Source organism: Podarcis pityusensis (assembly GCF_964106645.2).
Source record: "Podarcis pityusensis genome assembly, chromosome: 6".
NCBI classification, from domain to species: domain Eukaryota; kingdom Metazoa; phylum Chordata; class Lepidosauria; order Squamata; family Lacertidae; genus Podarcis; species Podarcis pityusensis.
In genome coordinates, this window is record NC_138030.1 from 13,018,138 (window position 1) to 13,032,874 (window position 14,737).

The 14,737-nt window shown below is 43.5% G+C and overlaps 1 protein-coding gene and 1 long non-coding RNA gene across 3 annotated transcripts in view; one reads left to right on the forward strand and one right to left on the reverse strand.

Moving 5' to 3' along the window:
* Window positions 1-14,737, reverse strand: part of TUBB1 (tubulin beta 1 class VI) — a 17,428-nt gene continuing 2,691 nt past the window's right edge. The window contains exons 1-4 of one of the 2 annotated variants that reach the window (XM_081011392.1): window positions 10,729-10,982; window positions 7,875-7,983; window positions 6,492-6,602; window positions 1-4,777 (exon numbers count right to left, since the gene is read on the reverse strand). In XM_081011392.1, coding sequence (XP_080867518.1) covers window positions 3,684-4,777; window positions 6,492-6,602; window positions 7,875-7,983; window positions 10,729-10,785 — 1,371 coding nt within the window. In that variant the 5' untranslated portion in view covers window positions 10,786-10,982 and the 3' untranslated portion in view covers window positions 1-3,683. Of the gene's footprint in view, window positions 4,778-6,491; window positions 6,603-7,874; window positions 7,984-10,728; window positions 10,983-14,737 lie in introns of those variants that run through there. The other variant, XM_081011393.1, reaches the window with a different exon arrangement.
* Window positions 13,127-14,737, forward strand: part of LOC308480333 — a 15,686-nt gene continuing 14,075 nt past the window's right edge. The window contains exon 1 of the long non-coding RNA XR_013988051.1: window positions 13,127-13,442. This is a non-coding gene — a long non-coding RNA (uncharacterized lncRNA). The remainder of the gene's footprint in view (window positions 13,443-14,737) is intronic.

Consider the following 14,737-nt stretch of genomic DNA (forward strand, 5'->3'; position numbering starts at 1 on the left):
TTTTTACCTACAGTTGGGTTTTACTAGGTTATAGTGAATTCTCAATGAATTTGGTCTTTAACAACCTAAAGTAACAAAATACAAATCAGTGTCAAAAGCAAAATAAACTAATAATAAAGTGGTTTTTTTCTGGAAAGAATGATTGCCTATACTTTGAAAATAAATCTGTGAGCCTCCAGGTATGCAGTGCCTTGTGTCATTGCCCAGAATTTTATCTTGTGCTGACATAATTAAGGCTGCAGTTCTAACACAGCTGGAAATAAATTCCATTGAACTCATTGGGACTTCTGAGTATGTATGTGTAGAATTTCACTGTAAATGCTCTTTTAAACTGGCTGATTGCTAAATGAACTGCTGATCAAATGTGAATAAAAAGGCATTTGGAACAAGGCAATGCACAAGCTACAGAAGTTATCTCTTTACTAGAGCATCAAGTAGCTTTTCTTTGCTGAAAAACAAGCAGAAGCCTTGAGCACCATCAGCTTTATCCTCAAGTTCCTTCACTGATCATTGTCACTAAGGAATCCCAAATTCAAACCCTGCTCAACACTGAAGTTCACTGCATGGTCTGTTCATAATCTCTGACTAACCTACCTCATAGGCTAGTTGTGAGGACACAATAGTGGAAGGGAAACAGCATGTTTGCCACCCTGAACTCCTTGGAGGTAAAGTGGAATAAAATTTCTCTTCCAACTGACACAAACTTTCCTAGCTAGCCAAGTGAACAACTGTTTAAGGCCTGCTCAGTAAACTTAAACACAAGGAATTGATAATTGCATTTTTAGGTTACAAACACAAAAAGTGAAAGGAGTTATTCCCCTTTGCATAGAACGTTGAAATTGGATAAAAATGCAAGTTTCAGCTCACTTTTTACTTGGTATTGCATAGTACTTGCAGTGAACAAATAGATATATAGTAAAATTATATGGTGTGTAAAATGACAGCTGAGTTAAATATTCTCTTTCACACTGGAGAAAATGCTCGCAGCTCTACATCTCCCCACCCCCCATTAGTAAAACCAGTTAAATAAAGAAATTAGACATTTTGCATAAGCATTCAATAGAAATTTGCACAAAAAGCTCAAAACAATCCTTTGTAAATACTCGACTTTACAGCCCCAAAGCAATGAGACTGTGAAATAAAGATCCTTCATAATGTGGAGTGACTGAAAGTCTAGCTGGTACCCTCTGAATGTCTCCTGGGAAAGAATAGAATGGGTGGTAGCAAAGCTTTATTCAGTGCTGCTGTTTATGCCATAGGGACTTTCTAAATAAATGTAGGTTCGTTACTAGGAATGATTTCAGAAGAGTTACCGGTAACTGTTTAGTCTTTGCAAAAAGCAAAGCAAGTTCAGTGGCATCTTTAAGGCTAACAGAAAAATTGCAGGAGAATCTTTTACTACAGAGAACTATTGTCTTTCCATGTGTGTTAATACTGCAATTCATTCTAAGGTACAGTTGGCTTGTTCACATGCTACAGTGAACTCAGGTATAGGCTGACTCTACACATGTACTTGTGTTTGTGAGAGACTGCACTTTGTGGTTTGTAACAGCTCAGCCATTGTGAACACAGACCACTCACTGAGTGTGAATATTTGTATGAGTATGCGGCGCCAACTATTTTTGTCTGTGGATTGTTGACTTGTTGAATGTGATACAGGAACAGCCCTGTTGACTTCCGTATGCGCATGTGTGTTCTCGGTGGAAATGGGATAGCCTATTGCTCCTTGCATTTTCTGGCTTTTCTTCCATACACAAGTTTATATACACTTGCTCCCTGCAGCCATGTCACTCTTACTCAGAGGTAAGTCCCCATGTGTGTTCAGTAGAGCTTACTCCTAACGTAAAAATGCATAGGACTGCAGCCTTCATCAGATTCATAAAATGGTATCTGGAGTGCGCTATAAACGTGTTTCAAATCTTACAGGTATAATAGGATTCTTAGCTAGCAAGGGTACATTTAAGAATAAGCAAAGATATAGCTATTTAAAACCTATTACAATAATAGATGTTCTGTTAATATTTAAGTATAATTAAGATGCATGCAGGCTAACTACTTCTTAAACCACTTATGCACCTAGTTCAAATGGATATCTGTTTGCCATTTACAGGGTAAGCCAATCTTGATCCCATGGAAGTAATTCATTCTTTGATTTCAGTGGCAGAATGAAGCCATATTAATCCTACATTAATATTAGTGGTTGGAGTTAGGGTAGACAGACGTGTTTCTTTACACAGTACAGAGCACATTAAATTAACTGATCACAACATGGCAATAGCCAATAGCTTGGGTGGAGAAATTAATAGGAGCTGAGTCTATTGATCAGGCATAGGCAAACTGCCCTCTAGATGTTTTGGGACTACAACTCCCATCATCCCTGACCACTCCTGACCACTAGTCCTGTTAGCTAGGGATGATGGGAGTTGTCCCAAAAAATCTAGAGGGCTGGGTTTGCCTATGCCTGCTATTGATGATTGTAAACAGCCTTTGAGGCTCTTTTTTTTTAGAGTCAAAAGGCAGTAAAGAAATGTTTTATACATAAATATAAATAAGTTTAGTTGGTTAACAAACAAAGAATGCTGGACTACTTGGTGTACCTTTCTAGTTTCATCAGAAATTTCATCCCTTTGCATACTTCCTCATATTATAGATTGGAGGCCTGACTCTCAGTGAAATTTAAAAACAGCTGTCCAATTAACATAGCTGTAATACCACCTAAAGTGCAAGTCAGCTAAGGAGCTGCTATTTTTGTTCCTTGGAATCAAATACCATTCTGCATTGTGCTGCTGTGGGGCTCAGGACACATCCCTTTGGCTGCCCATTACAAGGTGTGTAAGAATGCTGTTGTACTGAAGTTCACTGGTGTAGAAATATGCCCAGTAAGAACATACGCTGGTCAGAATAATGAAGTATGATAGAAACAGCCATGTCAATTTGAATACCTTCCTTGGTAATTAACAAACCCACCTGACAAATGTGCATAAGAGGATGCTCACACAAGAAAGGCAAAAAATACAGTCACCCTGATCCTGCAAGATGTATGTGCCGAACATCATCAGGGTACTCATCCAGGCTCCATTAAACTAGCTTGATGTGTCTATGATGCAGACAGAGGTGTGCAACTTCCTCCAGGACCATGAATGGTTGCATCTGACCAGAGGGGAATTGAAGCCTTTTGTCTGTCCTTAACTACTTTGCTGCTGTTGGTCACCGTGCCATCTTTTGTAATCTTCCATCAACTGAAGCCCTGGGATATGTCCTTTGAAGAAGCATGCTGGTATAATTTTTCCCACTAGTCTAAAATGTCTTATTTGCATTAGATGCACTAATTCAGAAGAAATACTTAATTTAAACAGATTTTAGCAGGGCTTTTTTTTTCAGCTGGAACTCACCGGAACTCAGTTCCGGCACCTCTCAGGTGGGTGCCATTACCATTATAAGAGAACAAGGTGAGCTCCAGCACCATATTTTCTAGAAAATAGCAGTGGCTTTCAGTAGGGGGGTTTTATCAGAGAGAAAGAGAGATTGCAGCCAACAATGTGGCTGTGTATGCTTTGGTTAAATGCACAAAAATGGCTGCTCCTGCATTCAGTAGACTAAAAAGTTATTTTAGAAACATAGGTAAGTCCAGCCACCTCATTGACGGTAATAATCAGCATTCCTTTCAATCATCACTCTTATTTTTAAGAAGCTTCCTTTTCTTCTTCTTCTTCTTCCTGGCTTGCCTCTGCCTCTGCTTCCACCTCCACATATTCTTCTACATCGGCTGTGGCATCTTGATATTGCTGATACTCCGACACCAAGTCATTAGTGTTGCTTTCAGCTTCAGAAAATTCCATCTCATCCATGCCTTCCCCGGTATACCAGTGCAGAAATGCTTTCCTCCTGAACATGGCTGAGAACTGCTCGGACAGCCTCTTGAAGATCTCTTGTATGGCTGTGTTGTTCCCTATGAAGGTGGCCGCCATCTTGAGGCCACGGGGCGGAATGTCGCACACGGCCACCTTGACATTGTTGGGGATCCACTCCACAAACTGGCTGCTGTGCTTCGTCTGCACGGCCAGCAGCTGCTCATCCACCTCCCTGGTAGACATCTGGCCTCGGAAGATGCAGGCCACCGTCAAGTAGCGGCCGTGACGCGGGTCACAGGCTGCCATCATGTTCCTTGCATCAAACATTTGTTGGGTGAGCTCTGGGACGGAGAGGGCTCTGTACTGCTGGCTGCCCCGGGACGTAAGTGGTGCAAAGCCTGGCATGAAGAAATGGAGCCGAGGGAAAGGCACCATGTTGACGGCCAGCTTCCTCAAGTCTGCATTGAGCTGGCCAGGGAAGCGGAGGGAGGTGGTGACGCCACTCATGGTGAGGGACACCAGGTGGTTGAGGTCCCCATAGGCCGGCGAGGGAAGCTTCAGCGTCCTAAAGCATATGTCGTAGAGGGCTTCATTATCGATGCAGAAGGTTTCGTCCGTGTTCTCTATCAGCTGGTGGATGGATAATATAGTGTTGTATGGCTCAACGACAGTGTCCGAAACCTTGGGGGATGGTACTACGCTGAAGGTGTTCATGATCCTGTCAGGGTATTCTTCTTTGATCTTGTTGATCAGAAGGGTGCCCATTCCAGACCCAGTCCCGCCACCAAGGGAATGGGTCAGCTGAAAGCCCTGCAGGCAGTCACAGCCCTCACACTCGTTCCTCACGACGTCCATCACGCTTTCAATCAATTCGGCCCCTTCAGTGTAATGGCCTTTTGCCCAGTTGTTCCCGGCGCCAGAATTTCCTAGAAACAACGGAAAGGGCTGAAAATGCTGCTGAAACACCGAGCACATTTTTAGTTTAAAAGTGGACATGACTAGATCTAAATATAAAGCGAAGGGATAATAGTCTTCAATGGAGCTAAGAGTGGAGGCTGTGGTATTATGTTATTGTTCTGCATAACTTCGCAGATACTCCACTACAAACTTAATCGTGCCAGAATTTTGTTCTGTTTTGTTGTTGTAGTGGGTTATGAAGGCACCCAAAAGATGTTAAAGCAAAGATTATGGGATAATGCACACAGCGACTTGCGATCTCGATCACACGCAGTCTGTAGTCCGCTGGCAGTAGGAGTACAATATGGGCATGTCTTTAAGTTAACATCTTACATTAAAAACCTGACAGTACCAAACTATCGAAGGCTTTTCACCAAAGCCCAGACTAAACGTCTTTCCTTCAGCAGTGTTGGATGGCAGGTTGAGAGGAGTTCCCTACCAGGACAGACTTTGCTCATGTGCTCAAGACATCGATTCCATAAAACATATTTTGTTGCACTGTGCAAAATATGAGCAAGCCAGGGCTGAACTGATATTACCCTTGCTGGTACCTTTCCCGGGAAAATCAGAGGCTCACTATGTCAGGTTCCTATTGGAAGACCGGACAAATGCTAGAACATTAGCAGTGGCAAAGTTTTTATCGGTGGTTGCAAGAACCAATGATCCCTATATTCTGGACAAAATGCTTGTTTAACCTGGAGGTAGGCTGTATGAATTGTGTATTGCTTTGTAACGATTTGTTGGTGTCTGGACCATAATAAAGATTGATTGATTGTTTTGTTTTGTTTTGTTTTGTTTTGTTTTGTTTTGTTTTGTTTTGTTTTGTTTTGTTTTGTTTTGTTTTGTTTCGTTTGGAAAAGGAGGATCCTCAAACATGTTTGGCTTGTTATACTCTTGTTTCAAACCTTCTGTTTTTGCATTCACTGTCTCTTTTCTTGTGGCAACCATTTTATAATATGCCGTTTTCACATTGCAGCCATTTTGTTGAGACTGGTGCCCACCCTGTTATCTTAAAATTCTCAATGTGGCCAACAGGCCCCAAGAGGCTGGCGTCCCTCTGCCCTAAATGTGCTGAGAAAAAGCTTGTGTTTGCAACATGCAGAAAGGCTGACATGTACTGTACTGCGTAATCTCTCTCTTTTTATATAGAGAAAACATGCATAGGATTGGGCTGCTAGATTATATATTTGAGGGGGGGGAATATTCTAGTTTAGAAATCTTCAGGAAATTCAGATCTAGGCTTGCCTTCATGTTATCAAGGGTTTCAAAACTTATGCTAAACACTGACAAAATGTGCAACCGCAAACCCCAAATTGTCTTTCTAGAAGAAGCTTTAGAATGAGTGTGCAAAGTGGTTATTGCTAACTATTTGGAAGCTGAAGCAATCCTTGATTCTTATGTGAACAAGATGTGGTCAATGAAGACATCCCACTTCTCCAGAACTCTTCTGCAATTTAAACATTTTGTTTTTTAAAAAATCATCCCAAATCTTTTAGGATTTTCCCCTGTAATCATGAGACCTATAAATATTTTATTATAAATACAAGTGGCTTCTTAAGTGTTCTGAAGCAATGAATAGAGAGGCTAGCTCCTCAGAGGCCCCATTTGATAGACAACAACTTTATTTCTTATGAGACCATCATCTATTAAATTATATCCATATTATTAATGCGGCACACATACCATGAATAAAGTTATCTGGTCGAAAGAGTGGGCCTATTTTGCTGGACCTCACGCTGTCCATCGTTCCAGGCTCCAAGTCCACCAAGATAGCACGAGGAACATACTTGTGGGCTACAGCAAAAAAGGGGGGAAGTTGAGGGTCATGACTGAGGCAAGTAGTATCTTCTGCATGTATTTCCTTCACAAATCATTTCTTTGGTGTACATATTTCATTTAGAACACTATAGCACAGAAGTGAAAAACCTGTGTCCTTGAATATATTGCCAGAGTACAACCCTCATCATCCCTACCATGAGGCAGCTCAGGTGGCAGATGCTGAGGTACAGGCAAGGAACAGAACTGTGAGTGCCTCATGGCGTGCCCTGTACCCCCTACACTGGGCTGCTGCCCTCAAGTGCACTAGAAGACACTGTCCTTTCACCAGTATTGGACTTCAGAAGGAAATCTTGCTTTGTTCAATGGTGTTTACTCCTGAGTAAATGTGTCCAGGTTACAACCCCAGATGAATAGAAATGTCATGTAGAGTGCAATCCTGTAAGTATCTACTCAGAAGTATCTACCTAGGAAAATGATGATAGGATTGCAGCACTAACCTCTTTTGCATCTTATAAGCAGCCTCATATAACCAACATGCTTAAGGCTATTTAATGCATGAAGGAGTTAATGCCATAGAGTAAACTGTCCTGCTAGGCTTAGCTAGGTCACTCCCCCTCACTTTGGGAGGAAGGTAAATAAGGTAGTTGTTGTATCTCACTCTACCAGAGAAGGTAAATTGTGAGGAGGTCTGAGCTGGGTGCTGCAGCTCAGACCGCATGGCTCTTCAAAGCCACTCTTGAGTTCCTAGTCCAATCATTTAGGAACTTTCACCAGCCTAAGTAAGTCAAGTTTCACCGCCTGAACAACTTTTTCTGAATGCTGTATGGAAAAGCACATTTGGAGAGTTGGTAAGTAAACTATTTTTAACTTCCCAAACCTGTGGTCTTTTTCTATGCTGGGGGAGAGGGGAACTTTGGAAGGAACCTAGAAGGGCATATTTTAAAGGTCTAACAGCCTATATTTCAACGTTTTACTTTTCTAAATCTTTTGTGGTTTTCAATCTTTGCTGGGGTTCTCTCACCAAAGTGTACTTGCCCCAGCTTGGATCTTGGCATCCAGGAATGCTCCTTTGATACCTATTTTATTTTTCCTTGAACAAACCATTTCTCATATGCATGTTTCTTATGCAGTATCTGATAGTAAATACTGCAGCCTAGCCAACAGTCTTTATAAATGGTTAAGAGACAGTGGCAGTGAGAGATGACAAGGCTTTTTCTATTTTCATCCGCTGCTTTTGCTCTTGTAATCTAATTTCCCCACCCAGTTATCAACAACATATGTACTTACAATATGCTTCATTGAAATAAACATTAATTCTTTCCTGCTGCAGTGGTGAGTCTCCGCGGTAGTTTCCCGTGGTATCAATTCCATGCTCATCGCTTATGACTTCCCAGAACTGAAAGAGGAAGGTAAAAAACAGAGAATAGTAATCACATGCAATAACAATACTGATGGGACTCTATCATAGCTGTCAACGTTTCCCCTTTTTAATGGAAAATTCCCTTATTCCGAATAGGATTCCTCGCAAGAAAAGGGAAAAGTTGACAGCTATGGACTCTATCATATTTCCGCAATACTGGTGCCACCTTCGAAAATGCCTGCCTCTGTGTTACCACAAGAGGATAATAAGCTTGGGAAGGTAAACAGCATTTCCATCCCCTCTGGTATCCCATTGTGCCACGTGTGGTTTAATCATGCTGGCCACATGACCCGGAACAGGGGTGCCAACTTTAATAAAATATTGTGGGGGCCCAGGTAAGCCCCGCCCCACATAATTGATCACATGATGCAATGCACACACACCATTTGAATGGGAATGCCCATCAACTTTGTGGAGGCCCAGCCCACTCAAATATTTTACTGTGGGGGCTGATGCCCCCATGGCCCCTAGGAGTTGGCTCCTATGACCCGGAAAGCTGTTTGCAAACAAACTTTGGCTCCCTCGGCCTGAAAGTGGAGATGAGTGCCACACCCCATAGTAGAATTTGACTAGACTTAACCATCCAGAGGTCCTTTACCTTATCTATTAAGTCCATAAAGTTCTGCACGTAATATGTAACTATTCACCATGCATTCTTTTGAACACCTATAGCATGTCTCCTTTTACTCACTTTTTCTGAAGTCTAAAATCTCCCTGATGCTCTAGCCCCTTGGTCGTCTTGGTAGCCCTTTCCTGAAACTTTTCCTGGCCCAGCACACAGATGACATTCTTTCTAGACAGGTGTAAACTCTGGTGTAGCCTGCACGTGCCACAATTGGCCAAAAAAAATCCCACCTAATCAAATAAGATGGTCCCATCACCTCCTGACAAATAGATGGGGAAGAAATGGAGGAAGTGAGAGATTTTACTTTCTTGGGCTCCATGATCACTGCAGATGGTGACAGCAGCCATGAAATTAAAAGACGCCTGCTTCTTGGGAGAAAAAGCAATGACAAACCTAGACAGCATCTTAAAAAGCAAAGACATCACCTTGCCAACAAAGGTCCGTATAATTAAAGCTATGGTTTTCCCAGTAGTGATGTATGGAAGTGAGAGCTGGACCAAAAAGAAGGCTGATCGCCGAAGAATGGATGCTTTTGAATTATGGTGCTGGAGGAGACTCTTGAGAGTCCCATGGACTGCAAGAAGATCAAACCTATCCATTCTGAAGGAAATCAGCCCTGAGTGCTCACTGGAAGGACAGATCCTGAAGCTGAGGCTCCAGTACTTTGGCCACCTCATGAGAAGAGAAGACTCCCTTGAGAAGACCCTGGTGTTGGGAAAGATGGAGGGCACAAGGAGAAGGGGAAGACAGAGGACGAGATGCTTGGATAGTGTTCTCGAAGCTACCAGCATGAGTTTGACTAAACTGCGGGAGGCAGTGGAAGACACAAGTGCCTGGCGTGTTCTGGTCCATGGGGTCACGAAGAGTCGGACACAACTAAATGACTAAACAACAACAACAACATGGGAAAGGTCTTCCCAGGTGATGGTAGTGTCCCACATTTTCTTCCTACACCAGGAGATATCCTTGTAGGGAGAGCATGACACGTGAGCCAGTCCTGCAACCCAGAATCCTTATGTGGCAGCAACCAGGCAGACTTTTAACTGGAAGCAACACACAAAACCAGAATAACAGGAGACATCTATCTAGCTTCCCCACTCCCCACATCCAGCCCGGCTGTCTCTTTATCTGGAACAGCAGGCGTCATGCATGCGGGCACACCCTCCTCCTGTGTAGCCACCGGCCTTTTAAATGCCTCTTGTATTTTGTTCACAATCCATTTGTGTTTAGAATGCTTCCATTTACATGCATGTAAATAGCCTCGCTGGGACAGAGCAAAACCTCCCAGCATGTCATGGTAGACTAGCCCCGTTGTTTGTCCCCTACACAAACATGGTATACACTCCCTCTGACCGTGTGGAGGTTGCATTTAGCTGTCATGGCTACTAACTACTGAATGAAAGACCCTTCATGTAAATCCTCTGTTTGCTACTCCATTGAGAATTCTTAAGACTGCAGCCTCTGTGTGCAATCCTACGCTGCCATTTCCCACCAGCTGTAGTTACAACAAGGTTCCTCAGGGTATATAATATTTGAAACGAAAGTGCCGCCAGACCTTTGGCTGCTCATCTTACTGACATCTTACATATTTACTTATGTAATTTACATAACAAGGTTTTCTGGACCGCTTCCTGGAAACATTAACAACACAAAGTATTTCTCCAACTCACCTTCCACACAATGCCCTTCTGCCAAGTAAAATTGTTTGTGGACAACAGAAATATAAACTTTAAAACATCAGGTTCTTTCACAAAGGCTGTTATCCTAAATATATGTACAAGGAAAGGAATGAACACCACTGAATCTTTGTGGATCTTTAGCGTATTAAATTGTGCTGTAAAACCTATGTTTCTTGTTTGAACTCATTGATATGCCACTAGATGAAATGGCTGGCTATCTGGTGGCTATTTGCAGTATGAGGAGGTGACAGATATATCTTACATGCTTCAGGCTTGATTTTATTTTAACCAAGTTTGCCCAAGGAGGGCATTTCAGTAGCATCCCGATTCAGCTTTGTCCAAATTCACTTTAGATCCAGTTATTAAAGGCAGCATTGCCTTGTCTCTTAGAAATGTTATTAAAAACCAGTTTCCTACCTTCGATCCAATTTGGTTTCCACACTGGCCAATCTGAACGTGCACAATTTCACGCATTTTGAACAGGATTTGGTGGGAAGAGTAGATTCCAGCTTTCCCAGATGTGCTCTGTGGAATAAGTGATCGCTCTCGTACTGTCAGCTGTAGCTGCTCTTATCATTGGCAAAATGCGGCTTGTATAGGCGAATGCCACACAAAAAAACCCAACCACCCCACAGCTCCGCAAGGGAGTTCCTGGAACTCCCACCCTGCAGACTCACAAGAGTTCTGATAGGACATTGACAAGCAACTCCCTTAAAGCCTTCTCTTTAAGTGACGGGTCTGGAACATTTTTCACCCCAAGGGTTGCATTTCATAGAATCACAGAATCGTAGGCTTGGAAGGGACCCTGAGGAACATCTAGTCCAACCCCCTGCAATGCAGGAATATGCAGCTGTCCTAAACAGGGATCAAATCTGGCTCTGGAATATAGATAACGAACCACAGTTTACCTGTTATGTACTGAGTTGAATAGGATCCAAAAGGCAGCAGTCTGATTAGTCCTAGAACAATAGGATTCAGAATGCAGCCGTCTGATTGGTCCTAGAACAATAGGATCCAGAATGCAGCAGTCTGATTGGTCCTAGAACAATAGGATTCAGAATGCAGCAGTCTTATTGGTCTTAGAACAATAGGATCCAGAATGCAGCAGTCTGATTGGTCCACAGGAGCCACCTAATCCAGCTCCAGATGGAAGTGAATCCGCAACCTGATTGGCCTACAGGAGAATCCTGGAATTTGCCAATCACGTGGGACCCATTGTATAAATAATGTATATAAGGCAGACATTCTGGGGGAACTTCCATTCCTCCTCACCACTATGAGCTGAATAAAGAGCATGAAATCCACTCTCGACTCCAAGTATATTTCATTATCAATACTTTTGAGTTTGTTTTGTTGGCTTTTGTTGCTATTGTTATGTTTTTAATGCTTGAGTTGCATTATGGGGCAACACATACACAACCACCCTCCAAAACACAAACCAGGGTAGGAGCGGCCCAAAGGGATAGACTATATCAGAAGATTGGAAACAAAGGATGGTTGGCTGAAACATGAGTGAAGATTATCTGGTCCACCTTCCTGCAGTGAAACACAGGCGTCTTACAGAGTAATCTACATTGTAGTGTTTCACAAACAGACATGCTGGGGTGAGGGTGGAGGGAAGCCACAGGTATCAGAACAAGTGACTGGCGGTCTTGTTGAATCAAGTACTCATGCAAAGGCAGGCTGGTTGCCCCGTGCTGCAGTTAGGTCAGCAGCAAGTGGTGTTGATGCCCATTTTGCCCCGGTAGAATGGAAGGCCAACAGTAGGTGGTGCCAGAGTCAACGATAGGTGGAGGCAGATAATTCTAGTTTTATCTCCATCTTTCTCCAGGATCTGTGCTGCAGTGGACACCACAACAATGCTGTAGAATGGAGTGCAAGAGGCAGAGGGTGTTTAATTTTAGCGTTGCACAGGGCACTGCTGAAATTTGAGGGCCCAAAGTCCTCCACTGGTGCCACCCCCTGCCCTTTGAGTGGTTATAAGTAAGAAGACAAGCAGATGGGGTTGGGGAGAGGAACACTCTCCAGCTGTGAACACTAAGGTTGCTCACACACTATACCTTTAATGCACATTTGAAGCATGTTCTGTCCCTCAAAGAATTATGGGCGCTGTAGTTAACCCATCACAGAGTTACGATTCCCAGCAACCCTTAGCAAACTGCAGTCCCCAGAATTGTTTGAGGGATAGAATGTGCTTGGAAGGTAAGGTGTGTCCTCAGAGAGAGGGTCTTTGTTGGACCGTGGGAGGGAGCAGTAAATGTGCTTCTGAACCTAAGTCATATGAGCAGTTCTGCTATCAGGTGCTTCCTTTTTTAAAACCTTTCTACAAGTTTCACCTTACAGCCTTTGTCTTCCCACACCATTTGAATGTGGTCCTGAAAACAAAGTTTCATCAATACCTTGGATGTTGCATCACAGACGCTGTGGAAGCCACAGCAAAATATGTCTCCTTCTGATAGAGGCAAGCGTCTCTGTATCTTTGAGTGCACCAAAGTCTCCAGCAGCCTTTCTCTGTCAGAAGGGTGGAAGGAGACGCCTCTGCACACCAGCTCCACAGCACTGTGTGACAACACAACGGCGAAATTTTTGTTCTTGCCATGGCTTGGTTAGGTGAAGAAGTTAAGCACATTTTTGATGGATATCCCAAATTGGGGCCAAATTCTGATACAAATAGGGAAATGTGTCAATGGCTCAGGCTATAGCTGGGATGGGGCAGGGCAGATAGATAAAAGCATGGCACTCAGATTAAGCATGAGCTATGCAAAATAAGTGCAGGATTAGCTCCAAGATGCTGAATGTTGTAAAGGTAAAGGTAAAGGGACCCCTGACCATTAGGTCCAGTCGTGACTGACTCTGGGGTTGTGGCGCTCATCTCGCTTTGTTGGCCGAAGGAGCCGGCGTACAGCTTCCGGGTCATGTGGCCAGCATGACTAAGCCGCTTCTGGCGAACCAGAGCAGCTCACGGAAACGCCATTTACCTTCCCGCCTGAGCGGTACCTATTTATCTACTTGCACTTTGACGTGCTTTCGAACTGCTAGGTTGGCAGGAGCAGGGACCGAGCAACGGGAGCTCACCCCGACGCGGGGATTTGAACCGCCAACCTTCTGATCAGCAAGTCCTAGGCTCTGTGGTTCAACCCACAGCACCACTCATGTCCCATTGCTGAGTGTTGTACACCACCCCAATATCCAAGCGGTATGGGACCAGGGGTTCCAGGCTTTAATTAAAACCCAGGGTTTAGTTTCATTGGAATGAAGGTCAGCGAAAGCTGTGATCCCTTTAGAATAGATGGCTTTATTGATACATATATACAACATGAGCACGAGGTCAAGGGGCTGGCAGCATTAACACACCAGAAGAACTTTCTTCCCCATTAGTTGCAGCTTTGGATCAAGCCTGTCTCTGTGTCCCCGGTTTCCAGTCTGCTTCCAGCTCAGCTCACACACAGAACATTGGCTATTGTTCTCCTCCCACCTAGCAGCTAGGTGGGCGGGGTGGAGGAAAGACTCACTCATTAGCCTGGAGGGCACCATCACTTACCTGTAGCACTTGCAAACTAGCTCATTGGTTTGGGATGCTGATGAGGGCACTTAAGGGGCCAGCTAAACCGCCCCCTTGTCTTACAAAGAAACTTATCGGACTAGTATAGCAACCTCTTCCAAGTACAGGACCCCAGGAATGGGAAGGGCATCTTCCAGACTGACCCCCGCCAAAACCCACAATCTAAGAAGAAATACACACCCTTGCAGTCACTTCTCTGATAACAGTATGAACTGTCCATGAGCTATTGTTGGTGCAAGCACTGGCTGTGTTCCAGCATTTGAAAGTGCCCCTGCTCCATTTGGAATTCAGAATCATGGCTTGTGTTTATAATGACTGATACGTCTGGACTGGTTCAACTGGAACATACAGGCTTGTCAGCAGTACAACATAATTCAGTTTGGGTGCTGTGTGGGATCGCAGGAATTAAAGGTTTTACTTTTTTATGTTTTTATTTAGTACTCACACACAAAACACATTCTTTACTCTCCCTTTTTTTTTTAATCCCTATCATTTCTTAGTGGCAACCCCCTTTTGAGTAACACAAATTTTCCATATGTGGACTTTGCCATGTGTTGCCAGCTGATAAGGAACAGGGACTTCACATCATCAAAAAACCACAGTGCGTTTAAGGATATAGCTGAAGAGGTGGTTTCGCTATATTCCCTTACACATATGTACAACTTGAGCATAGGATGGAGTGGCTCACAGCATTCACACCCCAACAGATATTGCCTCCCCTTTAGGTTTCCAGGTCTTTAGGTTTCCAAGTCTCTTTAGGTTTCCTTTAGGTTCTCTTTAGGTTTCCCTTTAGGTTCTCTTTAGGTTTCCCTTTAGGTCTCAGCTTAGGTTCGGCACAGAGCAATACATGCCTCTATGTCTCCC